Here is a 27,786-nt window from a genome sequence, read left to right as displayed (position 1 = left end):
GATGGAAATGAGCTCATTCATTTGATCAAGATGCAGAAAGTTGTATCATATAAGGAGTGAAAACTGCACAAAATGCACACAACACTTTTTCTTTTTTTTCCCTGTGAATCACTTTCTAATTTTGTTAAGGAAAGTGTTATACAAATAAAGTTTATTATAATAATATTATTAATGGAAGCAGTTGTATTTACAGTAAATTTAAATGTGTATACCACTAAAAAAGCAGAGGATATATTCTAAGTCATGTAATTTACCCGTGATAGTTCAGTGGCAATAAGTCTTCATGATATTAAAGTTTATTAATTCTTTTTTTGAATGAAAATCTCTAATTTGGGACTTCCTGGTGACGTAGGAGTTTAATAGCGTCCCCAGTTGTAGTCCTGCCAGGGATGTTTGTTGCATCTCTCTCCCCTCATTTCCTGTCACTATCTAATAAAGGCAAAAAAGAAAATGCCCAGAAAACTCTGAGAAAAATAATACGTATTATTTCTCATATAATGATTCTACAAGATATCAGTGGCAGTGCTGCTGTGCTATATGTTGCAAATCACAGGATGTTGTTGGGGTCACGTCTGGACAATATGTCAGTTTGTCATCCTAGCAGTATGTGCCCCACACCCATCTGCCAAATTGCAGTGGCTCCAGGAAGTTATTTAGTGCTCATTAACATCACCAGCCTATGCAAATACAGCAGCTACAGTCGCACGAGACTCTGCTGCTTTAAGCTGAAGTCTCACACATAATGTGGTCACACTTGAAACCTGAAACTGTGTCAAAAAAACATCTAAAAAGTAAAGGACATGACAATGTTTGGTGTGCTCAGCTTAAACTGTTGCTGTCTGTATGTATTTTAATTAATTTTAAGCAGCCATGACTTACCATTGTGACGTATTTTCAAAGTTGAATTGAATCCTTGCTATGCAATAAATTTTATAGGCAGTAATTTCAAGTTGATAGCTTGTGTTAAAATAGTTGTAATCCATTTAAAGAGTTGAAACAGGTGGTCAAAATTATGATAAATGTTCGATTTAACTCTGATGTGTTGATGTTTTTATACACGAGCACTGATGTTTCTACTATTTTAGTATGTTGGCAGGTCTGAGATTTATGTTTTGGCCACAGAGAAGGTGGTTTTACTCTTGACAGGAAGCAGGTGTAACCAACGACTGCTGGTCAGTTGCCACACACACGCACACACACTCTCACTGTCTCAGTGAAAACCACAAACCCTCAGCTCACCACACTGACCCTTACTGGTGAGGACTCATCACAAATGGAGGTTTGACAACATGCACTTTGTTAGTAGTGAGTTTACTGAAACAGTTTCATCAAACATCACACAACACACAAACTTCATAATGTATTTAATCCTTTAGGTGAACCCCACATGCCACAGAGCCCCACGCTGGGGTCAGTTATAGCGTCGAGGTCACCTAAACCAGTTTAACTGATAGTTACTGGCCAACAACAGTAAATCTGAGGAAAATATCAAACAAAAATGGTTAAAAAAGAAAGAGAATATAAATATTTGAAGCATTACGACTTTGGGCCTGAACAGACACCCATAACATTCATTATACTAAAAATTAAAGTCATTAAACTAAACTGAAGGGAAAAGATACACACCAAATCTGTACTTGTGACCGAAATTAAAATTACTTAATTCATGCAGACGTTTATCTCAAGGGTTCATCACACACAGCTGTAATAATGGAAATAAGCAGGAAGCACCAAAGTGATGGTGAAGATTTAAAGGACAGGTTTCACAGTCTGCCTTAAAACAACAGTTTGGTGCCCAAATGAACACTGAAACAGGTTTTTTTTCTTGCCGTAATCATTCCTCCTGCTCATACTGACCATTAGAAGATCCCTTCATAATGCACTTACAATGTGAGGGATAGGAGACAAAATCCACAATCCTCCTTCTGTGCAAAAATGAGTTTTATCTGAAGATAATATGAGGTTTCAGCACTCTGAGTTAGTCAAATAAAGTGGATATCTTCCACAGTTACAGTCTTTTTAGTAAAAAAATTCCCTCTTTGTGTCTCGACAGACAGTGTTTTCCTGTTCAGCGACAGCGGAAGCCTCATATAAGCTACAAATAAGCTTTAATATATTTTTGCACAGAAGGAGGACTGTGGATTTTGTCCCCCATTACTTACATGAAGAGTGTATTATGAGGGATCTTAATGGTCAGTATGAACAGGAGGAATGATTGCAGCAAGAAAAACATGTGTCAGTGTTCATTTGGGCACCAAACTGTCGTTTTAAGGCAGACTTAAAAAATTGTGAACCTGTCCCTTAAAGATGCAAATCAATGATCTCGTGGATTGACATCTTATTACAGCAGAAATATACTGTTTGTATGTTAAACAGTCAATGAACAGACAGCTATGACAGTGGGAGCATCATTTCTTCATCTGGAAACATCCAGACTGAGTGACAGTAACACAGTGACACATTTTCCTTTTCACTAGAAAACAATTAAACTTGTGCAATTGTTGCTAAACTGATGACATGGTGCAAAACAGGAAAATTGCCTCGTCAAACAACAGAACTTGATGATTTCAGAGGTTTATGTTTTGGATTTATACTGTTTTCAACTCTCTTACTCTGCTTATACAGTGTTTCAGTGCATTGAATGGTTGCAGCGTCTATTTCAATTTACCAATAACATAAAGACTGTGTGACTGATTTCATAGAGTTGTAATTACACTTACAGAATCTCCAGGTGGGAAACTGTGCAATTATCCTCATATGACTATTTGAAGGAAGCATGAGAGAGGTTCTGTAGTTTTAAGGGCGTGCAGGGTGAGTTAAATACGCCATGTGCTTGGCCTGGCTCTTGCTGTCAATCAGACACAGCTGATTATTCTTGTGGTGAGTTATCATCTCGTCCAGACTGGTGAAAATCTGAGAGAGAGGGAGAAAGACAATGAGAGAGAGATGGATCAAAAATTCTTATTACTGAAAGGTGCAATCCTTTCCCTTCATAATTCTGTCTCTTCTTCTCTTTTTCCTTCCTTTCTCTCTTTTTTCAGTATGCCACTGTTTCTCTTAATTTTGGCCTCACCTCTTCGTTCTTCTTGCCCTCCTTTCCCAGGGCGTAGCCTTGTGTCTCCCCCAGGAATCGGATGGGAATGTTGTACACCTTCTGCTGGTAGAGCACAGCGAGGGTGTACGGCTGGCGGGCATTCTGGGCCGAGCTGTGTCGGATGAGGAAGGCGCCGTCCTTCAACAGGGAAAGAAAAAGTGAGAGAAAAACTTGGAAAATCTAAGCAAAGTGGGATGTAAAAACGTGATGGAGACGAAAAGTTTGGGAGTCTTAATAGAAAAATAAGGGTTTGTATAAATATACAAAGTAGGTGGGGAAAAAATGGGGTAGCACTTTACATTTTAGCTCAGTAAAAACTAAAAATAAAAAATATTTACATAATAAAGAGGTAATAATAAAGTAAGTAAAGTAAAGTAAAGTATGTAATATTAGAGTTAAATTTTTATAACAGGGTGATAAGAGGCCAAAAACAAAGAGGTAATAATGTGGAAGCACATCAAAAGATAAAAATAAAGCAGAATTATTTAGTAATAGCACAGTAACATTTTGGGAACAATACAGTAACCTGCTGAAAATAATAAGTTTACATCATAATTTGATTTAAAATGGTACTGTGGTGACATTAATGGGGTAATAACCTGATGATAGTTGGGTAGTATGGTTCATATTTTCAAAATATTATGTGCTATTATCATCATAATACCTATATAAATCGCATGATAATTCAGTATTACCTGATATCAAAAGGGAATGTTTGGAACATAAGGGAGGAGGAATTTCAGCACCATAATCAGGTCATTTTCACTTCCAAGAATTGTAATGTGTTTTCTTACAGGTTTTACACTGATAGTATCCCATAATATTGTGAAAATATGAACCATACTACCCAATTATTATTAGGCTATTACCCCATTAATGTCACCATTTTACCATTTTAAATCAAAATATGATATAAGCTTATTATTGTTCACAGTATCGTTACCAAAGTGTTACTGTGCTATTACTAAACATTTCTGCCTCATTTTTATCTTCGAATGTGTTTCCGCATTATTACCCCTTTGTTTTTGTCCCTTTATTACCCTGCTACAAAAGTCTAATATTACCTAGTTATACCCATTATTAATACCAAGCTATTGCCTATTAATTTAGTAATTATCATCATATTACTTTTTTATTATCTCTTTATTATCAAAATAATACCCCATTATTACCAAGCTGGAATGCAACATGCCACCAAAATCCCAGTGCCGAGGAGGTGTCTGACTCAGGTTTGACTTTTAATTTAGGTTTGAGTGTCAGCATAAGGACACACATGCACATAAACATGCAGTTAATTCCTCTATTGTCTGTGCAACACCCTTCCCTTAAGCCTTTGAGTTTGCTTGTACTTGACCCTGCTGACCGTGCATTTCACCATGATATGAAACATAAAAACTGTTTGGTTTACCTTGTTGACTCGCAGTAAGAGATCCTCGGCTGTCTTTCTGTTACAGTCTCCAGCAAACCACTCTTTAACCTGTGATATGGCGTAAAAATATATATATAAATAAAAGTTATTTAAACCAGCACTCACTAACTCGTGTTATATTTCTGTGCAGGGTCATACCTCATTCCCTGCTTGTTTGGTAGCCCTCATACCACCAGAGGAGGCTTAGAACAGATAGAAAACATGTCATGTGTCAAGTGCAGGTTTGGGAAATCCATATTTGGCAGCAGCCAGATGGTAAAAAGTATGATCCATGCAATGTTGGGATTACATTACAGGAATAATCTAAGCACACCCCGTATGATCTCAGTCATCCCTCAGGATTTAAAAAAACCCCTCTTTTTATTTTTTATTTTTAATTTGAGCTTACCCGCAGGCTTAGTGTCTGCCATGGGAGGATTTGGAGGGCTGAAATAAAGACAAAAAGGCTAACATTATACACTTGTAGTATATGCATGCACTTTCTGATGGGGTCAAGTGAAAAAACAAGCTGGAAATGAATATAAATCGTTACATTTTACCACTTTTAAACTCCGTCTGTCTTCAGTTGGTTCATTACAGATGTATTACATCCTCCCAATCTGCCTCTTACCTGGGCTTAGCTTCCTTCAGGTTTGCAGGCAGAGGGGGCTTAACACTGGGAGTCGGTGGAGGGAATTTGGTTGGAAATGTGGCGCGTCTTGCTTCAACTGAAGGACCTACAGAGGCAGGATATGTTGAGCTTCATTAACATGATCAAAAGGATTGTTTTTTTTATGTCAGAAGGTGCTTTAATGATGTATGAGTAAAGGTGATGTTGTCTTTACCTTTTACTTCATTCAAAGAAGGCAAGAGTGAATTCTGAAAGGCAGGAAAATACATGTTACTGCTGTTATTAAAGCTGCTGTGTCATACTGACAAGTTGAGCTTAATTTCCTGAAAGAAAATTTTCCTTTCTAACTCAGCCTGCATCATTCAGATAGTCTTGCTTATAAAAAAAAAGACAGAGCTTAGCATAAGAAAATGATAAGACTAAGCGCTGAGATGAATAGACACACTCACTGACTTAGCTCTGGGAACTGGAGGCTTCATCCTGCAGATAGAGTGAATGTTCAATTTCATTGAATGTTTAGTATCAGGAATTTAAAAACATCACCACTATTGTATATCTCCCACATTTGCATTTAGCTGGAAAAGAAAACTGACATTGTCTGAAGGGAAATGGAGTATGAAGGCATGCAGACAGATTATATCACACATCAGTTTTGTCAGTTACGTCACATCAGGTTAGTGTATATCAACATGTTCAAACAGGTTGACGGGCACCTACATGGGGATGGCAGAAGGAGGCATCCTCATTGGACCACGAGGGCCAGGAGAGCAAGCTGACGAGCAATAGGGAAGGAAATTATCATTTATATTAGACTCATATTGACACAATCTGGAAATGACATCTCCAGATTACCAATAATTTTGAATTCATGCAAATTTTCAATTGACATCTTTGAGTTTTTTTTTGTGAAGTGTGATGCAACCTACCAGCTGTTGGTTCTAAATACAGGTCGTCATTATCTTCCTGAAACATAAAAAGACAAATATTGTTCATTGCCGGTAAACAGAAACACAGGAAATTGTTTGGCACACGGCAAGTTGGGGAGAATTTTTGGGTTCATTAACTACAGAAATTGTATGACAACAGCAACAATCAGTCAAAATGAATTTCTCATGTTAAAAACATTTGTGAGAAATGTGGGTCATCATATTTATGGCACAATGATGGACATAGCAAACAATGTGTGGGACACACGCACATCTTTCTTTATGAAGTACTGAGTCCAAAAAACAAAAAAAACACTTTCTGTTCTTTGCAGCTCTGTAGGATGCTTCTTTAATAAATATTCCTCTTTATTACATATTAGATGGAGTAAAAAAGTTCAACTTCTTGAGCTTCTCCATCAGGTATGGAGGCAACAGTGATGGACATATTTATCCAGAATACACTGAATTTCAGGTTGATGTCAGACTCAAGTAGGATCTTCAGTTTATGACAGCCCTCAGTGTAATAAATGCGGACTGTTAAAGACTGATTTTGTTTTTGTAAAGAATTTAGTTTTGTTTATCTCTGTGTGCAGAACTAATCTGTTTCAATTTAGATTTCAATTTAGATAAGGTAGTCACAATCTGCCAATTTCAAAGACAACATATTTAAGTGATTATGTCCAAGACCATGTACTTTATGAGTTTGTAAGAGGAAACAGGTGCGCTTCTCCTGCACTGAAATTCAGTCAGGTGCTCTGATCTTTAAAGAAGCAGTTTATATTCTCCAGAACAAAGTCAGGAAAAAGGTGGTTCTTTTTGCTGTTTTTTTAACTATGGAGTACCACTTTTTTCCTGACTTTGTTCTGGAGAATACACTGTAGACCGTGTACTTCGTGTTTGATGTCAAAGTGATAAGTATCATTACAGTTTGTCTAAAGTTACAATAAATTAAATGGTAGTATAGAATTAATCCAAATGCTGTTAAATTTGACAAAATATTCAATACTATTAATATCAGAAAGTCTGTAAAAAAAATACAAAATACAAATGTTGCTCTTGTGTATACTTGTTTATTTGTTTATTTACTTATCATTTTCATCCCTGTTGTGTTGTATTTGCCCGTTACTGAATATCAGGTATCGCTGTCTGCCTACTTTATTTTTGTTTCTTTTGAATTTTATGCATAACTATGTCCATATACCTGCTTGAAGGGTCATCAAGGAATAAATAAACATATAAAAACATAAAAAGTCTACATGGGAAAGTTAGCCACCATCAGTTAAACTCACCTGTTCCTCATTTGGATCCAGATACACATCTAAAATACAGAAAGAAAATACTTGAAGCAACATGTGTATTGATGACTAATACTTGAAGAAAGTTGTTTTGCGGTGATGAAATGAGCCCAAAACTCTACAACTGTCCACTGTATGAGAATAGATCACACAGTCAAATCAGTCAGTCTGCTGGTCAGCTAAAGATAGTTAAACGAATTACCTCACCTTTTAAATGTCTTAATTTTGACTACATCTGTTCTGCAAAGAGATTATTGTGGCCTTTACCGCAGATCATTTTGCAATCACTCTGCTAATAAAGTGAGTGGCAGCTCAGTGACACTAGGTGGCACTATCATTGTAGGATTCATTCATGGTGGCAATCTCTGCTGCTTAACTTCACCACACAGTTCTTCTATTTATGTATCCATGCTATACTGCTGCTGCTACTGCTGCCGAAAACATATATATGTATACATATTATATTACATATATGTCTTGACTGTGCATCATGAGGATTTTTCCTGGGAAAGATCTACAAGACAACAGGTGTAAAATCTTTAATGGAGTGAGTTTATCAGATAACTGTATTACTGTAAAACAAATATTTCTTTTAGTATATGTCATTATTTAAACACTTAAAACCTCATACAAGCTTTTGCCTTCCTCCCAGTCACCTGTCACAATCATTGGTCCTTCACAGGCTGGTGAAATATTTACATGAAAGAGTTATTTGTGTTGATAGTAGAAGTGATTACTGCACCTTCCTCGGTGTTGGGTTCAGGAACTGGAGCAGGAGCAGATCGGACCGGTGGAGGAGGCATCTTCTTTCTCCCTGGTTTGTCATTTCTGTTTACCTCAGGTGCTGTGAGGGAGAAGGATAGGATGTTGCCATTAAAACGATCAAGAGAGGTGGGGTATATAATCTGAAAATATCATAGCAAATGAAATGAGTTCTGCAGACTGACTCACGTTTCTTAGTGTTGAGATCAAAGTAGAACTCTTTAGCACGTTGATGAGGTTTCTGCATGACAGAGGGGAGATCATTTCATTACAACATCTTGAAAACTTGGATGTCTTGACAGATGCAGACTTACAGGATACTAAGCTGTAGTTACCAAAGCTTTCTGCCTGGGTGGAGGAGCAGCATGCCTTTGTGGAACAGCAGGATTGGACGTCCTTTCTAGAGAAAAGTGGCAACAAATAAAAAGGATTTTAGGGAAAAAGGTGCTTTTTTACAGGGATTTGCACAGTTTTACCCTATAACCCCATCTTTTCTGTAGTAAAGACTCAGTTCATTGTTGTTACCCAGATAAACGTCTTCTTCCACTTGTCTCTGTGGGACTTTCACAGCCGGACGCTCACAAGGAGGCGCTTCATACGTGTCACCTTCCTCTTCATCCTGCCAGAAGTAAATACAAAGTGTAGTTATGTTTCAAAGGTGCCGGCATGTAGCATTTTAACAAAAAGTCACTGCCACATTGATCCTGAGATTTGGAATATGAACATACAGTACTGTGCAAAAGTTTTAGGCATCCTAGATGTTTAGATTCTTATCCATTATGCAATACCATCAAGGAGGTGTCTGATCAGACCCACATTTATTCATAACATGACAGTGACCCCAAGCATACAGCTAGAGTTATAAAGAACTATTTTCAGCGACAAGAAGAATGATGAGTCCTGCAACAGATGGTATGGTTTGGCCCCCACAGAGCCTTGATCTCAACATCATGGAGTCAATCTGGGATTACATAAAGAAGTACCTGAGATGGCCTAAATAATAAATCCACAGAAGAACATTCTTTCTCCAGGATGGTTACAACAACCAACCTGCAAGTTACCATGAAAAACTGTGTTAAAGTGTACCGAGGAGAACTGCTGCTGTTTTAAAGGCAAAGCTGCTCACAGCACATATTGATTTCATTTAGGTTTCTGCTGTTTACTCAACTTTGTAAGGAGTTAATTGATAAATTAAAACAATTTATGGCAATATTTTTGTAAGCATTCTCACTTTACTTTTAGTGCCTAAAACTTTTGCACAGTACTGCATAAGAATATCAAAGTGTTTCAGTCATATGAAACCAAAAAAAAAGTGGAAGTTTTATTTCTTCATTTTACAGTACACTGTGTGATTGAGGAAATGTTCTTTGTACTGTAAATTTTGGAAAATTACGTGAGAGAGCAACTGAAAAACTAAAAAGATTATCTTCCTAAGTAAAGCAAAAGAAAAGAACATGCCAGATAGAGCAATGAGGGACATACCGCAATATCCTCCATGAAAGGAAGCACCAGAGTTTATAGGAGATGTGGTAACAATATTATAAGAATGTGATAAATAATTTTAAAAATGTAGAACCTTTAATGATAAAACCCGTAAAAGCACAAATCCAAAAACTTGTTGACTCTCTGTACTCACAAACTCATCCTGTGGCCATCCAAACCCTGCATTGTGAAAAAGATAAACAGTCAATACATTTGTAATCAAGTAAAGAAACAAAGTGAAGAAGCGTCAAAATCAAAACATTTTTCTTCTGAGGTGAAGTTTTATCACCTTTTCTTCTGGGTGGAGCCGGAGGTCCGCTGTGCCTGAGAGGAAGAGCAGATAAAAGACTCAAACAAAACGTTCTGCAGCACTATGAGCTTCATGCATCGTACAACAACAGTAGCACAAATCAGGGTTTGATTTTTGTCACAATACTTACAGGTTCTTCAGTTTTCCAAAGAAGCTCTGAAAAACACAGAAACTTAGATTAACATTTTTAAGCTGTGTCAATGTGACACAAGCAAATGACTCTGAACTGGATGCCTGCTTTTTAATCATTTACTTTTAGTCAAACATTATCAGTCAGCATCATTATGAGGTGTGAGTCAGTAGTTGCTCTTTGGCGAAGGTCACACTGATGGACAGTAACGCTTTATTTAGGTGATTTACATAAAAAAACACCTAAAGTACAAGGTTAACACTTAATAAAAGGTTTATAACACATTCTATCATGGTATAATGTATAATGGATGTTTTCAGCATTTATTTAATGTAACTGTCAATAACTGTAATTCCTCCCATGAAGCAAAGTAAGTGGCGCAAAGATATATAAGTTGCAGTATACAAAGACTATCTATCTTGTACTCAACACTATATAAAGCAGTTAAAATTGGCTCCACGTCAACTGGCTATAACATTAAAATGCTGCTTGCATGTTAATACATCAGTAATAATAATACGACAATATGATAAATAAATAATAATAATAATGATATGTGATTTAACCTTTTTATGATTGTTAGATTTGCCTTGTTGGGCTTTTGTTTTGTTGTTGTTTTTTTCGGTTTTATGTGATTTTAAATTTAAGTTTTATTGTTGCCGTCTATGTGTGCATCCCAGGAAGACCAGCAACCACTTCCTGAGGATCCAAATAAAGAAAAATGAATACATACCATACAATAATATCACAAAACATGCACTTGTGAGTTTAAAGCTGTTTATAAATGTGTTTAAAACTCACTTTATATGAGAGCAATAATATGTATTATTCATGCATTCAATAATTGTTTACATCATAGCTGTAGATGCTTCATAGGAGGAGTTATAGTTGCTGACAAACACATTTCTAACAACTGAAACATATCCTTAAATCTGCTTATAAGTACATTACATTGTGTTATAATGCACATATAAGCAGATATTAAGGTACTCTCTAACTGCTGCTACAGTTATTTAGTGATCAATGCTGTTTTGAAGTAGGAACATAATCAGTGAAATCACAGAAAAGTTCATCTGCGGGGATGTGACTGAGGTTGGCAGGTGGAGGCGGAGATAAACACACACATCAAGTGAAATCAGGAAGTGGAGTGACAGTATCTGTGTTTTCCCACACTGCCAGGTCTCAGCCAGGCAACTGTAGAGGGAAGTGCTGATGTAAAGTAAATGACTACAAACGGAAAGACGGGGAGAGAGTGGGGGAGGACTGCATCAGTTTCTCTCTCTCACACATTGGCACATTTGTATTTACACTCACACACACTGTTACAGTTGATAAATGATGAGCAGGTGAGAGGTGATTAAAGAGGACGAGGACAACTACGTTACTGTTCTGCTATTTATGACCTTTTTCCACACGCAGTAATTCCAAAAATATCTGCATTTTTAAGGCCTGATCAAGTTACAGAGACAATGCTCTGCTTTGTGTCGATCACAGTGTTGAACCGCTCTCAGCAGTAACTTCTCTCTGATGGGAAAACATTAATCTACGTGTAAAGTCTCAGTGAAAAGAGTTCAAAAGAGTTGCCACCAACAGGAGGAAAAGGAAAAAGTCACGTAACCATGAAGTGAAATCTGATGCAAACAAGGGCAAGAAATTCAAATTTTTCACTATTCACACAATAGAAATAGTGTATCTGTGTTATCACAAGTAATTATATTAGACATGATTTAAAAAATCATTAATTACTGTAATTTTTAATTTTTATTTTTGACAGAGATATTAAGTCTTCCTACATACTCTTGTTGTGTAACAGTAATCAAGTTTGGAAACGTTTTGTACAAGACAACAGAGGTAAAGTTGTACAAAATGATCCTCATCTACATTAAACTGTAAAATTCATCAGAATCAGAGACACAGAAAACCACAAAGTCTTTTCTGTTATCTGATTAATTAAATACTTTCCCCAAAATATCATCTTTACATGAAGCACAGCACCTTCCAGACTACTGCATGTTCATGTTTACTGAGTTAGTTTCTGAAAAGTATTATAGGGGCCTGATAGCAGCATCGTTGACCACAAAAGAAACAACAAACTTTTTTTCAAATAGGGAAACTATTTAAAATTTGACTACAAGCCAAATATGAAATGCATGGCATGCCATATACAAATATGTAGTGTAACTGACACAAATAATCTATGCATATGTGTGTGTCTGCTAAATTTCCAATTTATTTGAATTTTATATCTAGAAAACATTAAAGTATTACAATTACTGAGTAAAATGAACAGATAGAAGCTACACAAACCTTCAAAAGTGCACATTAAGAATAGCATCTGTGATTCAGTTTTGTCAGAGTTAATTAATCGAATTCCTAATCAGTTACACTGAAAATATGTTAAAGTTTAATTCAAGTTAAAGTTTCAGACAACTTTGATCTGTTTTACAGTAAAGCAGCTTTGTTGCACTGATGCCTGTAGATGTGTTTACTTTCAGTTTATCTGCAAACACTAGCTGCCGGAGTTATTTTTACTGTTTGCCTTCACACTCCCACACAATTACAACTTTAACAATGTCGCTGAAATCCAAGGAAAAAACATTGAAATGAAAGTAAATACAAGGAAGGTTTATACGGGACTCAGCCGCTACTGTACAGTACAAAAACTCTGCCATCAACAACACACGCTCACTTCCTTCTCACTCCACCCAAAGTTAACACAATCTAAACCAAAATATGACAAAAAAATAAGGTAGTACATTACCATTGTCATGATTTAGGGTCGAGTCTCACAGCTCAAGTCATGAGGAAATGTCTTTGTTTCTGTTCTTGGATGCAAATGGTTTTAAAGATTGAAAGCGAGCGATACAGAGAGAATGTGAAGAGCGGCTATAAATGATCTCATTTGCATTTCCTACCTGTGTCAGACAGGCAGCCTCACCTGCTGCTGAACTGTCTGCCTACAAATGAGCTGCAGCTGCTGTACAGCTCATACACGACTCTAAATCTCCCTACAGGAACCTGCTAATGACCATGTAACCAATTGAATTTGATGTCATATGTTGCAACTGGTATATAACGTCTCTTTTGTATTCCAACTACCACCAAACGGGGGAAATTAATTATTAACATTGAATGCAAACACAAGCCATCAATGACGCTATTAAGTTGTCATTACATTAAAAAACTCAAAAACTCCCTTGTATCCACACGCAGAGTTTATCTTACACCTTTAAAACTACAAGCAGTGAGTAATAAGTGTGTGCAGATGGCACTTAAACCGAAACAAACAATCTGCTACTGTGTATAGGTTTTAACACCAGCCCAGCGTGTTTTCACTTCATTATTCAACTTTGGACATTGTTCCCATGCTAGATGAATTGTGGATATATCAGTATGGTCAGCCAGCCTTACTGCTTCAAGAAATCACTTGAATGAAAGTCATTGTATGATTTGTCATGTAGCTAGTTGTAGATTTCACAGACTTTTATATGGAAATGTGAACGTGTGAGAAAAGGAGCCATAACATTTATGTGTGATGGTTTATTTCCAACATGATGACAGAACTTCCAGTGGTTGAAATTTAACGTCATTCAAAGGCTGATAAACTGAGCAAGTTCAACTCTGTCTTAAAACAACAGTCAGGTGTCTATATGAGCAGTTAAAGAGGATTTCCTCGCTGTAATCATTCCTCCTGTTTATATATATATTAAAAGATCCCCTTCAAATGTGCTTTCAATGTAAGTGATGGGGGGCCAAAATCCACAGTGTGTCCACACAGTCATTTAGCACAAAAATGCATTTAAAAGTTTATCTGAAGCTTGTATGAAGCTTCAGCAGTCTGAGTTAGTCATATCAAGAGGATATCTGCCACATTTACAGTCTTTTTAGCATCAAATTCACTCTGTGTTTCCTTGTTGAGCTGCGGTAGAAGAATAGTAACAAAAAGAGGGACTGCAACTTTGAAAGATATCAACTTCATTTGACTAATTTGGACGAGTGAAGCTTTATATTAGCTTCAGATAAACTAAACAGATACATTTTTGTGCAGGAGGCTTGTGGATTTTGCCCCCTATCACTTACATTGTAAGTGCATTATGAAAGGATCTTCTAATGGTCAATATGAATGGGAGGAATGATTACAGCAAGAAAAACCCATTTCAAAATTCATTTGGGCATCTGATTGTCATTTTAAGACAGACTTGAAAAATTGTTAACCTACCCTTTAATATGACTTCTACTTTAGTAATCCTTGACCTGTCTTGTTGTAATTTATCAGTGAATTACTTAAAGACAATAAAGCAGTGGTTCCCAAACTTTTTTAGATCATATGCATGAAAAAATAGTGAATATGTATTTCTTTAATGAACCTACTGGGGTATCTCTCCTTACTGTTACTATGACAACCACGAGTTGTCATTAGCTGAGGTGTTACTGGATAATAAACATTTACGATACAGTATTTTTTTTTCTGTCTCCCTCCAGACTATCAACTGTCCAGTAAAAACAAAAATACCACACAAAAAAAGCACAAGCCCACAAGATTTATTCCAAATATTTATTGACGAAGCAGTATGTTGCCAGAGGTTGTGGTTATAATGGCGGAGACAATAAATTATTACACTACAGTACACACATTACAACACATATTTAAGTCTCTATAAAATAATATAAAATACACATAAATATTAATTTAGTACAAAACATCTAAAACCTAGTTTCCTTTGAGAGTCTATCACATTGCAACCCAAGAAAGACAAACTCAGAGTAAGAAGATGAGCTTTGCAGTCAACAAGCAGTTCAACGTAGAACAGAGAAAACAGCCCCCCAGTTATTTCCAATATAAATTCAATATACATTACTGTATATACTGTACACGCTGGGCTCAACCCAGGTGTCTGGTAGACAAGTGCTCCCTTTATAGTGAAGCTTAATGAACATGACACAGGTTTGAATAAAAACCTTCCCCTTAAAAGAGAGGAAACTGAAAAACAAACAAAAAACCCCAGCACAATCTGAACCAGCAGATACGTTTTGTCATTTGGATGAAGGTACGGTATTCGAAGGATAGGCTCCCCTCCAAATGAACTTACAGTGGAAGTGATGGGGGACAAAATCTGCAGTTAAACAAAGAGTCAAATAAAGTGGATATCTTCCACAGTCACAGTCTTTTTAGTATAAAATTCCCTCTTTGTATCTCGACAGTCAGTGTTTTCCTGTACAGCTGCACAGTGGAAGCATTGTAACAAAAATATTGAATTTGGCACTAAACGGACTGTAACTTTGAAAGATATTGACTTGATTTGTCTAATTTGGACGGCTGAAGCTTCATATTAGCTTCAAATAAACTTTTGCACAGAAGGAGGCTTGTGGATTTTGACCCCCATCACTTACATTGTCAGTGTATTTTGAAGGAATCTTCAATGGTCAGTATGAACAGGAGGAATGATTACGGCAAGAGAAACATGTGTCAATGTTCATTTGAGCACAAGAATATTGTTTTAGGACAGATTTGAAAACATGTGAACTTATCATTTAAGGCCTTGAAATAAGCAAATGCAGGAAAGTTTGCATTAAAACTAATTAAGACAACATACCCTCAGATCTACATGACAGTTCACTATATGTGCACACAACTTGTTAAAAATGCCCTTTTGGAGCAGTAAAAGCATTCCTATGTGACTTATTGTGCAAACTAAATGCCTGTGTTGAGTGGAGCGTTCATTAAAAGTGCTACTGACCTCAAGTCTACCACTGTGACTTCATAGTATAAACCAGCATGAGGCCAGCCACAAAAGAGAAGAGGAATATATCGGCATTTCCTATTTTAATAGGTTCACTGCCTAAACCTCCAGTTTGGTGACAACCTGCTCTCTGCGCTCGGTGTCAGAAAACAATACCGAGAGCACAATCAAACATTTTTATGCACAGAAGGACAAAAAAGATCAAGATGGCCCAGAAGGAGGAAGAAGAGCTTGTTCTGTGTTTCTGTCCATAGATACTGTTGCATTCAAAACAGTAAAGAACAGAAGACAAACTTGAGAAGTTACACTGAGCGTAAAAACTCATGACTGAGGTCCTTCTCGTCTCTGAAGGAGTGGTCTTAAATCCAATTTGGATTCAGGTAAACTGGCTCTGAACATGAATCCTGTGGATCTTGCTGATAAACATATCTGTGTATGTTGCATTACCCACTCTGTTCATCCAACAACATCTTCTTTGCAAGTCTGTCTTACATTAGACTGGGTTTGCCTTGATTTTGTCGTTAATCCAGTCGATGTAATTGGTGACACGAGTGTAGACGCCAGGCTTATCTTTCTGCCCACAACCATCACCCCAGCTGATCACACCCATGAGAGTCATCCTGTCATTGTTTCGACAGACGAGTGGGCCACCAGAGTCCCCCTGTGGATGAAGTTCAAATGGACAGAGAACAAAACATTAGAGGAATGTTACCATCACTGCAGCATCCTGCCAGTGATTAAATGAGGATTTTCAGTGCAAAACTCAGGTGCTCTCACCTTGCAGGCATCATCCAGGCCTCTGGTGTCACCTGCACACAGCATGTTGGAAGTAATCGTCCGTCCAGACAGCACATCTGGGATGCAGCGCTCTTTGGGCCACAAGCGAACATAGCCTCTCTTGACACGCTCGGAGTACACAGCTGCAACTGTGGAGAGGTGGCGTGGTTATTGATTTGTGGGAAAGCTTTCTAGTACCGCCCTCTGCTGGTCAGTCACATAAATGTCAACAAATTGCCTCTGAAATACAAACATCACGTGTGCCAAATTATCAAAACTAGAGTGTAGGGTGAATTATGAGGTTTACTTACATTCACTGTCTTTTCCATAGCCTGAGATCTCACACTCAGTCCAGTCGGGCAGCACCAGCTCAGGTTCAGGCAGACATGCAGGAAGAACCTCTGGAGAGTTTACAGCACAGATGCCGATGTCTGTCTTCAGCTTCAGCAGAGCTGCAAGTGGAAAGTGACCAGAGGAAAGTCAGTGTAATACATTGGTACCGTGTGGGATGAAGTCTGAGGTATAACTTAATGAGCCTTTGCTGCCCACTTAAATTTCCAAACATGGCAACTCAAGCACCTAATTCAATTTTCATGTTTTTACTCTATGCATGACAGAACTCTTGAAACAACACTGTTTTTTTTGGTTTTTTTTCAACCACAACAGCAACGAATTGAACATTACAAAATTACACATTTTATCTCTTGAAATGTTCACTCACCAATGTCATTGTCATATGTTTCACTGTTGAACTTCTCGTGGATCCAGTACTTCTCAACATTAAAAATCTGCTCGCTGCTGGAATTCTGCTTCCTAAAGGTACGGCCCAGAATCACCTCCAACTTCTCCGCTTTATCTCTGAAAAAGACAAAGAAATATGTTTGTATGCTGCCTGGAAAAACATGTTTAAATGACCTGTGAGAGATGTTTGAGAGTCATTCCTACCTGTCCTCAAAGCAGTGTGCAGCAGAAAGGACCCAGCAGGAGTCGATGAGGATTCCTCCACATCGGTGAAAGTGTTGTTTGAGACGGGCCTGGTAAACATTTATGACTGTCTGCCAGGGCTGCTCTGAGATGTCACTCTCTTTGCCCCCAACCATGCGGTAGGCGGCGTTATTCAGGGAGTTGTCTAAACGCTGGCCACAAGTCTCTACAGAGAGGAAAGGTTATAGGAGGATGGTTAAATAAAATTTTAACACCAGACACATCAGAGGAAATTGACTCCTGTTTTCTGTGATTTTCATAGGTTGTGAAGATGTCTTACCTCTGTTATTGTTAGTTGTGGGGGCACGAGGGCCGAGAGTGGTGATAGATGGCCGTCTCGCTGAAAAAGAGGCAACAAGTACGGTTAGCCTGATGGCACACTGCTGCGCGGAGGATTTTAGCTCATACAGATCTAATGTGTAGCTGACTTCTAGCATCAGTCTTTCTATGATTCAGCAACACTGAAACAATAACAAAACAAGGGAACTCACAGCATTTAGGTATGTCGCACAGTTCCCAGGTCAGCTGCATGTTCTTGTAGGTGTGACACCACGGACCCACGTCACCATCTGGATTCCTGTTTGATAAAGAAGGAGAGATGCAATGAAAATCTGAAATATCTGCATGCAAGAAGAACCTCTCATGTGTGTTTGTTTTATTATATTGTGTGTTTTGGCATCCATACCTGCAGAAGCTATGACTGCCCAGCCCCAGCTCCAGTGCATCAGATCTCCATGCATTGTTGCGCTTGCGCTTCACAGCCGGGGAGTCCCATGGGAGACAGCGAGAGCCACTCTTAGTGACAGCTGTTGTACCTCTGTAAGACTGCCCGGAGCGCACCGCACACTCTCTGTACTTTTCTAAAACACAGAGAAACAGAGGTGTGTAAGCATTTAATTGTTTAATTATTATTGTTTCTGCTTACTTTATATATATATTAACTTTTTGTAAAGATTTACCTCCTAGACACTTGGGCAAGGAACAGAACTCCCAGTTGATCTGAGTGCCTCTATAGACGTAACACCAGGGAGAGCTGTCACCGTCAGGGTTCCTGAGAGAGAAAGAGAGGCAAGTAAATATTTTGGCTCACTATGAGGATGTAAAAACCACTTCCTTTCAGAAACTCTCACCATCAGCTACAGTGCCACAATCAGATATCACTGAATTCAATTAAACGCCAGAATAAAAATGCATAATTCCTGCACTGTTCATTAACATTAGACCAGCGTCTTTTGTGATGCATGATCAGACACCATCCTTGATTTAATTGCATGAACACAATTAGAGAGAGAAGCTCCAGCACTAAACAGATCAGATTGGTCTCATACCTGCAGAAGTTGTGATTGCCCAGTCCAAGACTGCTGGCGTCCAATTTTCTGGCTGTGAACTTCTTTCCCCTCAGAGACGTAGAGTTCCAGTTTATGCACTCTGCTCCTGTATTGCTCATGCTCTGTGTGCCACGGTACCCACTGCCCTGCCCAGCAATACACTTCTCATTGGTGTCTGTTGGAGAGAGAGACAGCTCAGTTACTAAATATAGTGTCCCTCATCTATATATAGCTCTGATATCACTCTAATAACTGACATAAATCAATTATTCTGAGACAATAAAGCCTGTTTAGTGGATCTGGAAAAAACGTAGGCCATTTAAAACATTGTTATCGCTTATACAAGGCATTAAACTCACAACTTATTTCCTAATAGCAATTATATTGTATTTTTCCAATTAGTGGTTTTAAAAAATGACGAAACATAAACTATGATGTAAATGAAATCAGATTTATTGAGTCTGGTCCTCTTAATTCATTATTGTTTCGCTGAAATCACTTGGTTGTGACCGCTGGGGTTCACATAATTACGCCACTGAGTGGGCGGGGTGTCCTAAAAGCCTGAAAAAGTAGCCCGCAGAAACACAAACATTCATATCCCAGAATGTTTTTCCATGGTTTATGATCTTTTCATCTTCCCTCCAAACCACAGGCTTGTGACACCTACTACATGAGTCACAGGTCAGTCTATGACCTTATCAAGATTCACTGACATGTTTGTTACACATTTAAATCAGTGTTGTGTCACCAGTCGTCTCATCATGGAACTCCCTTGACTTTTTGTTGCTTTAAAGGATAAGTTCACAATTTTTCAAATTTGTCTTAAACAACAGTCAGGTACCCATGTGAACATTGAAACAGGTTTTCCTCATTATAATCATTCCTACTGACCATTAGAAGATCCCCTCTAAATGCACTTTCAATATAAGTGATGGGGGACAAAATCCACATTCCTCCTTTCATGCAAAAATGTATTTAAAAGTTTTTATGAAGTTAATATGAGACTTCTGCAGTCAAAATTACAGTCTTTTGAGTCTAAAATTCCCTCTTTGTTTCCGTGTTCAGCTGCAATGGGATAGTAATAAAAAAGGGAATCTGGTACTTAAAGTAGCCAACTGAACTAACTAAACTAAAAAGACGTCCACTTGACTTGACTCTAAACTTTTAAATACATTTCTACACAGAAGGAGGCTTGTGGATTTTGTCCCTCATCACTTACACTGTAAGTGCATTACGAAGGGATCTTTAATGGTCAGTATGAATAGGAGGAATAATTACTGCAAGAAAACTCTATTTCAATGATCATTTAGGCACCTGACAGATGTGAAAAATTGGGAACCCATCCTTTAAAGTCAAATACAAGATATAGCGAGCTGTTGCAGAGCTCATTGCACAGGTAGTATAATAATAGAGTTTGATGAGTACTTACTGATCTCACACTGACGCCCACTGAAGCCTCGGGGACACTGGCAAATGTAGTCTGAAGTGTACACAGCCTCCTTACAGATCCCTCCGTTATAACACTGAGACACGTAGCAGTCTGGAAGGAGCAGACAATGAGCCGGTTAGTCAGTCATACATCATCAAGTTTTTCAGCACACAAACATTTTTAATGATCAGGATATGATTGATTGGCCAAGATGCGTATATGCGTATACAGAAAATTCAATGTCTGGGCTTGTCACATATGATGTAGGAACACTGAGTAGTATGCAGTAAGAATTAAATCTAATGTATCTGCTGACTGTTTTCTAACACCTGACTTATAAAATACTGTGCGATCATGGTACAGTTGGATTTCTTTCTTGTGAAAAACCGGCTGTATTCAATCACCAGTTGGGTTTTTAATTTATTATTTCAACATTTCCTAAAGGCTGGCGTTCAGAATAACACCACCCTGCTCACTGCCAACAGTATGATCTCACAGGCCGCCAGTTTGTCAGACTGAAACGTGGTTGTAATTTGTCTGAGGGAGGGGCTTTACAGAATTCGTCAATGGGGGTGAAAGAACGCACGAGGGCTGGTCTGGCAGGAGTATCTCAAACAATCTTAGACTAAACTACTCCCACTCCAAAACACAGAAACCCAGCAGATCTTCATTTAGATGCACTGAAATGACAGGGATGAGCGAGGCAGGCCAACAAAAAATAATCATCTGAGGTTGTAATGGCAAGTTAGAGTAAGTTAGTCAAGTGAAGTTGTACTGAAAGACAAAAAAGGTCAGAAAGGACAAGCAAGCAGATTAACAGACACATTAAAAAAAAACCAGGAGATTATGTTTTGCTTATTGCAAACAAAATATAATCTGATTAGAAAGAGACAAAAATGAAGACAAATGATTCAGCTGATCCACGTGTGTGTGTGTGTCTGTGTGTGTGTGTCTGTGTGTGCGTCCATGTCACACTCACTTATGACGGGCACAGTGTGACAAAGTTCTCGTCCTCCTAATGCACAACGGCAATACTCCACACGCTGTCCCTTCCATCGCAGCCAAGTGTCCCCATATTTACGCACTGATGACATTTGACTATCCACACAAAGTGCTGAAAACACACACACACACACAAAAAAACAATAAATATATCACCAATCAAACTGGATGACACACAGATATATCGTTACATGTACATGCGGTTAAAAACATGAAGGTACAAAAACAAAAGAGGAACACAAACACATGAATGACAAGACAGAATTAGAAAGAATTTGAGGATGATGACGGTGCTGATGGTGTTATTAGAAAAGACAAACAGATGTGTGATGGGGCTCACAGGAGGTGACATGGGAAGGTGAAGACTTCTCGACATGAATTATCAAAAGTGGCCGTCTGTCTGGCTGCCGGTTGCGCTCACCTCTGTAAAAACGAGTCCCTCTCTTTGAGCGGAGCAGCCCCACCTGCAAGAGGAGAATAGGGAGACGTTTACTGTGCAGCAGTGCATAGGAAATGGTGGCATGGCATCAGTTTCCAGGCTACCAATGTGTTTATATAATTTCTTAGCATGGTATGAAAATTATTTCTTTATTTCTTTAGTATGATATGAAAATAGACGTTCAGAGCTTTGAAACTTGCTTCACATACAGTACATACACAGAATTTTGTGAAAGCGAGGTTGGTATCTTCTTGTATTAAAATTGTTGCTGTTCAGTATATTCAGATGTGTCAAATGTCTGAGTTTCAAGGCAAGTATTTGAAGGCATCACCAAGATAATATTTTTAAAACATCATCGCTCAACAATAAAATAAATGTAAGAAACAAAGAGATTGAGCGGACTAAATGTTTGCTGTGACAGAAGTAAGTAAGTAGCGAGTTTCAAGTCTCTTTAATTTGATATTTATACACATAAGGGAAGATACAAAGCTGCAAATTTCACAAGCATTCAGATAAACCCCTTTTAGGTCTGTAGGATTTGTAGTTACTGTAAGTCTAATGAAAATGATGCAGTACTTACATTGTCCGCTAGGCAGCAGCAGAGAGCAGACAGTAGTATTAATAGTCCAAGTGTTCTGGTCATGGCTCGTCAAGTGCTGCAAGTGCAATATAAATACAGATTAGAAACAACTGAGAGAAGATTTTACAAGGTAACAAGATACAGTTTAGATTGACATATGAAAGCACTGATACACAGAGTAGCTTTATCTGGAGAAAAAAAAGCACAAAATCCTTTTTTAAGTCTCGATGCTGATTTATGCATTTTATCTGACATAGTTTTACAGATCAGAACAATCATTATCAAACATTATTTAACATTTTTTAACAAAGTTGTACACAAGATTGCAGTACAACCAAAATGAAAACCACAATTGACAAAGAAAATTCAGTTTAATGTCTAAAAAATTAAATGTTTCAGCACAGTAAGGTGAGTGAGGGATTTCACTGTTGAGCATCAATCCATATAAATCTTTTATAGTGAATCTGTCATCTATACCGAGCCAACAATTGCAGGAAAAATATCCGCACTGGTCACCTTGTATGCTTCTCTCAACTATACTGTTTCTCTGTTCAGCTTCCTTCCTCCATGTACGTCTGCTAACTGAGGGACACCACTGGGGAGGAAAGGGTGGGACAGGTGGGGTACTTGTGGGAAACCGGGGGTCAATTCTAGTTTCTTGATATTGTCTTGACTTCTTGACTCAGACAGGAACAGCCTGAACAGGACAGTCTGATGATAAGTTCAAAAAGTTCATGCTGTGTAAGTCTTTGGCATCCTCAATTTAATTTCCTTGATTCACTTTCTTATCACGAGCCCATTCCTTCACCATATTTAAACTCCCATACCGTAAAACCAATTTATCATAATTCATCCCCATCTGAGGATAAACAGGAAGCAGATTATCTTGTCTTCATTTGACAAAATGAGACATCAAACAGAGGCCACAAACAACACAGTCTGAACAACCCTGAAGCGACGACAGGGAGGTCGCACAGCAGAAAGCTTCTGCATCATACTGACAGCATTCCTTTCCTTACAGAGCAAATCAACAGCTGGAAAGAAGATAAACCGACTCAGGACTATAAAGAAAAAGAGGAAAAAAAAACTGAGGGGAAAGCCTAATGCCAGAAAAAGTAACTAAATTCATATTTCCATTTCATAATTCTAAGAATAGATGTTTAATATCAGACATGTTCCTCTTCTTTGTTGGAGTCATATTATATAGAAAATGTGTGGACGAGAGAGCCTATTGCTTCTCAGTCAAGTGTGAGTAAATATGAGTCACAAAAGGAGGAGGAAGGGAGTGGGTGTGGGGGGGGGGGGGGGGGGAGTTTGAGAGGAAGAAGGATGAGTGGAGAGGGGAAAATAGGAAAGAGGAGAGAGAAAAAAGTTGCACACAGTGCGGAATGAAAAATAAAAATTACCTCAGTATAAAGATGAGAAATTTTCAACAGACACACCCATGCAAAGATGCAGAAACACACTGATAACCATCTCTGTACATGCCTGCGCTGACACTTCTATTCTTGGTAATGTTTTTACATTCTCCTCTCTCTGTCGGCTGGTTCCTCACTGACTCACCTTCTGTGGTTGCTGCGTTAATAGAAAACAGAGTAGTGTCTATCGGTGAGGTAAAACGGCTTCGTTGGCAACCACATACACACACACACACACACACACACACATACACAAAGTGCTCAGGAACGTGGAGCTAATCAACACCTCTGCACACAAAGATTTACTGTGCATTCTGCTCATTGTTCATTTAAACAAAGACTCCCTCTCAGGATTTGTCTTTTAAAAAACACAGACACAAACACATGCATTCACACACTCACCATTTAGAGGACAAGTCCCTTGAAAGCTATCCTTGTGTCGGACAAATAAAAACTATGTTGCCTGTGCGCTTTTGCCCCCCCCCCTCAGTTGAGCCTCACTGGCAGGACGACAACAGACCAGTTTCCTTTTTGTTTCCTTTGTGCAGCTGCTCAGCTCCATTTAGCCGCCCAGCGCTGTCAGCTAAAAACATGTGTTTCCTGCTAAATACACCCCGTACGCTTCAGGAACGTGCATACATATCAACGCATGCACACACAAACACACACACACATCAGACATGAACATATGTGTATCCCACCCTTTCTAAAGTCCGTGGTATCTGACATGCAGAGGCCCTGTTGGGGTGCCATTAACATACTGCTCTTCTGACAAACCCACAATGCAACTGGCCTGAGTTTTAACTGTTTCTGTGGTCTGTCTTACAACATTTAATGCATATGTACAGACAGAAGTACACAAAGTAAACAAATGTGCAGGCAAAATCATGTTAAAGGTCTAATTTGCAGGATACAAAGTACAACTGTAGCTGCTCTTTTAGTTTACTGGGCGTACAGTGAAAATGATTTCCTAGAGGGGATTAAGGTATTTGTTTGTTACACCCAATCAGTTAAAAGTTGAAGCATGTGCAACCAAGTATGCTGCCTGTGCAGAATGTGGTTTTTCCTAGTAGGTCAAGTATGAATGGAAGAAATGAAAACATCTTTGGAGGCGCAGCAGCCAGACTATGAGTCAGGAGCAGCTTAATGACAACAATTATAAGATGCATCAGTTCAGTAGGGCAAATGCATGCAACAGATGATGAGACAGGCAGACACACACAAACACAGAAAATGTATGTCCACAGCTGAGAGAAAATGGTTACCCACAAACATTATTCATTTCCTTGTAATCTGCAGTGTTAGTGTATTTAAAGGTATTGACCGCAATGTTTGACTCCTTGCGGTAGGTTCTCCGGACCATTAGCGAGGATGTGTAATGATGATGATGCGCTGAGGTTGTAAACGTTGGAGGTGAGACATTTTTGCCTTCCAGTAACAAGGTCAAAATGTTAAAGCCTAAAATGGTGAGAATGTACTTACATCTACCTGTGAATTTAAAATGACTGGTTCGCTGTGCGCTTTAAAGTATCTCTGAGGTTACTTTTGCTGTCTCCCATCACTACAACTGTCAGAACAGATGCTTGATTGATCACTTGGAGTGGGTGCACTGCCCACCCTGACACCCAGAGGAGGAACTGGCAGAAGAAACACCTTTTCAGTGAGCACTGCTGCGCTTTTACAGTCTGATTTTCTTTGGCACTAAAGGATTTCTTAGAAAGCTCAACATTTGTTGGATCGGATTGTACAACAACACTATTCCCATTCTTTTGTCACAGCAGGCTGGCAGCGTCAGTTTCCCGTGGTAAATTTGAATGTCATTCCATGTTTTTGAACTGGTTGGGATGCCTAACCCTGCATTCAATTTTTACAGTAGTTTCAGTTAAGACGTTGCTCCTTCAATTAAGAACCCTGCATACGTGTAGAATGTTTGTTGATGACGTGTTATGACAGGTGATGTCATGTCGATAAGCTACTTAGCAGGCATTGTTCATTCTCTACTCGGGGTTTTTTTCAGTCAAGCCTCATTAAACCAGCTGTGATCTGGCTCTGTAAAGTCCCGCAGAACAGAGAGTTGCATTGTTGCCTTCCAGCTTCCCTCTGGTCTGTGCACAATGTGAGGCTTTGAATCCTTATCAAAGAGGCTACAGAAAGAAACACACTCATACACATGCCAGAAAGGCAGGTAAAAGCATGTGATGACACTGGAAATGAGAATAAACCAAGGAGATGATGGAGTGTGAGACAGCTGCGTGGAAGGAGATAAAGGGATGGAGAGAGTAAATAGAGAGAGAAAGAAGAGAAGGGCAACAGCAGGGAGCAAAAGGAGAAGAAATCAAATCCCAGAGGTCAGTAGAAAGGGAGTGAGTAGTCCTGAGTCATCCCATCTTCCAGGACCGCACAGGGATAGATGGAGGAAGAGACACAAATAGAAGCATTGATGGGATTTATAAGCATCACTGAAGCAATTAGATGAAGATACAATTCCTAAATTCAGTCAAGAAAAGAAGAGACGTGAAAGAGTTTTTGTCCAGATTCAAGTGAAGCTCTCAGCTCGGTTATGAATTCACTCTCTAAGGATTCATCGTCATCTTCTGCTCATTGTTCCCACGAACTGGTGCAGGCTTATCCTCTGTCTGACCTAATGTTAGTTTACAGCTTATAGACCAAACTCACTGATCCTGTGAGTCACAAACATCAGTGCGAGGCACCAGACTCACAAACACAACTGACCGCACTGCCAGGAATGCAATTAAATGGATACAAACTCTACTTACTCTCAACATACAAAGACGCAAACAGTACATCATATCCATGTGTTGGGGAATGTCTGTGCGGACGGATGTTGGGGAGGAGAATTCCCAAATTGCTAGCTCACACACAAATCCAAATCATTAGCCTGATAAGAGTGACAGTCAGTGAGCCTGTGCAGCTTTTGGCTCAGAGTGGTACACAGATACTCCGACGTAGACTATCAGTATCATAGCAGGGATGTTCCTCGATAACATATATACACACACACACACACTGAGTGCAGCAGCAAAGCACAATACAACCCTGTTCTTGTAACATTTAGAGAAGCAGCAACAGAACGCTTTGTGATTTTGTGTTGCAAAAAGAGATTTGACATGACTTTGATACACATGAATTAACTAACTTTAAGTGTTTGAGAATATAAGTATGTGAATGTGAATTATATTCCCACCATATGAAACAGGTGGAGGTGGACGCAGAGACGTAAATTAAGGGCTCACGCAGCTGATGTGAAAGCATTACGGCTGGGCAACATGGGTTACATGAATATCACCATATGCATAAAACTTAATACACTCCCCATAGACTGTGTCTGCCAAGATGCAAAATCAGGTATTAAATAAGTTTAATGTTAAATCAGTTCTTAACTACACTGAGTTTCAGGTCTAGAAGTACTTACAGTATGTTTACATTTCCTACTTTTTTCTGATCTATTTTTTGTTGATTATCATTAAATATGACAGAAATCCATATCGTTGTCTAATCATATAAGATTCTACTGCAAAACTGTATATGATAATATTGAAATATTGCCAAGCCAAAATTGGTCTATCAACTTAAAGAGTACTGGTTAAATAACCTTCTTCAGTAACTTTTCATCAAATGCAAAAAAACCCCCCCAAAAAACAGAGAGATATAAGATATTTCCTCTAGTTCCTATTAACACAGAAAGTAACAATCATGCAAAATGTTTAAGACTCTATAACTCTAATAGATGAACTCTTCAAATTCAAATAATAGTGATGTTACACCACTGAGAACAGACTGGTGCACAGTGTGGATGGAACTGCATCTCCCAGATATAAAGAAAAAGCGAATGCATCGGAGTCAAACACATAAGGAGAATAATCTCTCACCCAATGTAAAATCTTGTGAATCGGTCACTTCTCAGTATCTCTGTAGCAGTGATGTAGTGTCCTTGGTGTTTGTCGCTCGGACTTGTGTCTTGATCCCTCCGCTCTCCGTTTTTATCGCGGTGCTGTCGGCGTTTGAAGGGGGAGGTCTGCAGCCTGGGAG

General features: G+C 38.6%; 2 protein-coding genes across 5 annotated transcripts; both read right to left on the bottom strand.

The window, feature by feature from the left end:
- Positions 1-1,292: 1,292 nt before the first annotated feature.
- On the bottom strand, positions 1,293-13,142 carry si:dkeyp-117b11.1 (B-cell linker protein). The gene is made up of 19 exons (XM_067614591.1): positions 12,800-13,142; positions 10,039-10,064; positions 9,888-9,922; positions 9,753-9,778; positions 8,642-8,735; positions 8,452-8,516; positions 8,306-8,357; positions 8,097-8,198; positions 7,349-7,377; positions 6,060-6,096; positions 5,851-5,905; positions 5,583-5,613; positions 5,348-5,381; positions 5,134-5,239; positions 4,912-4,949; positions 4,662-4,705; positions 4,503-4,571; positions 3,074-3,232; positions 1,293-2,913 (listed from the first exon to the last, which is right to left on the bottom strand). The coding sequence occupies exons 1-19, from the start codon at positions 12,806-12,808 to the stop codon at positions 2,797-2,799; spliced, it is 1,128 nt and encodes a 375-aa protein (XP_067470692.1). The 5' UTR covers positions 12,809-13,142; the 3' UTR covers positions 1,293-2,796.
- A 2,257-nt stretch (positions 13,143-15,399) lies between these two features.
- On the bottom strand, positions 15,400-27,786 carry plat (plasminogen activator, tissue). Of its 4 annotated transcripts, none has more exons than XM_067614548.1 (15): positions 27,627-27,786; positions 22,319-22,394; positions 21,640-21,763; positions 21,277-21,411; positions 20,298-20,408; positions 18,869-19,043; positions 18,500-18,591; positions 18,226-18,400; positions 18,032-18,117; positions 17,821-17,880; positions 17,502-17,706; positions 17,278-17,414; positions 16,868-17,008; positions 16,557-16,705; positions 15,400-16,440 (listed from the first exon to the last, which is right to left on the bottom strand). In XM_067614548.1, the coding sequence occupies exons 2-15, from the start codon at positions 22,379-22,381 to the stop codon at positions 16,273-16,275; spliced, it is 1,821 nt and encodes a 606-aa protein (XP_067470649.1). In that variant the 5' UTR covers positions 22,382-22,394; positions 27,627-27,786; the 3' UTR covers positions 15,400-16,272. The 4 variants fall into 4 exon arrangements, with proteins under 4 accessions (XP_067470649.1, XP_067470671.1, XP_067470660.1 ...); XM_067614570.1 differs by having other exon boundaries at positions 21,721-21,763; positions 27,627-27,785; XM_067614559.1 differs by lacking the exon at positions 27,627-27,786 and adding an exon at positions 24,139-24,279.

The sequence above is a fragment of the Thunnus thynnus genome, chromosome 2, assembly GCF_963924715.1.
Source record: "Thunnus thynnus chromosome 2, fThuThy2.1, whole genome shotgun sequence".
Taxonomy (NCBI): domain Eukaryota; kingdom Metazoa; phylum Chordata; class Actinopteri; order Scombriformes; family Scombridae; genus Thunnus; species Thunnus thynnus.
This window is presented reverse-complemented; position numbering and strand designations above follow the sequence as displayed.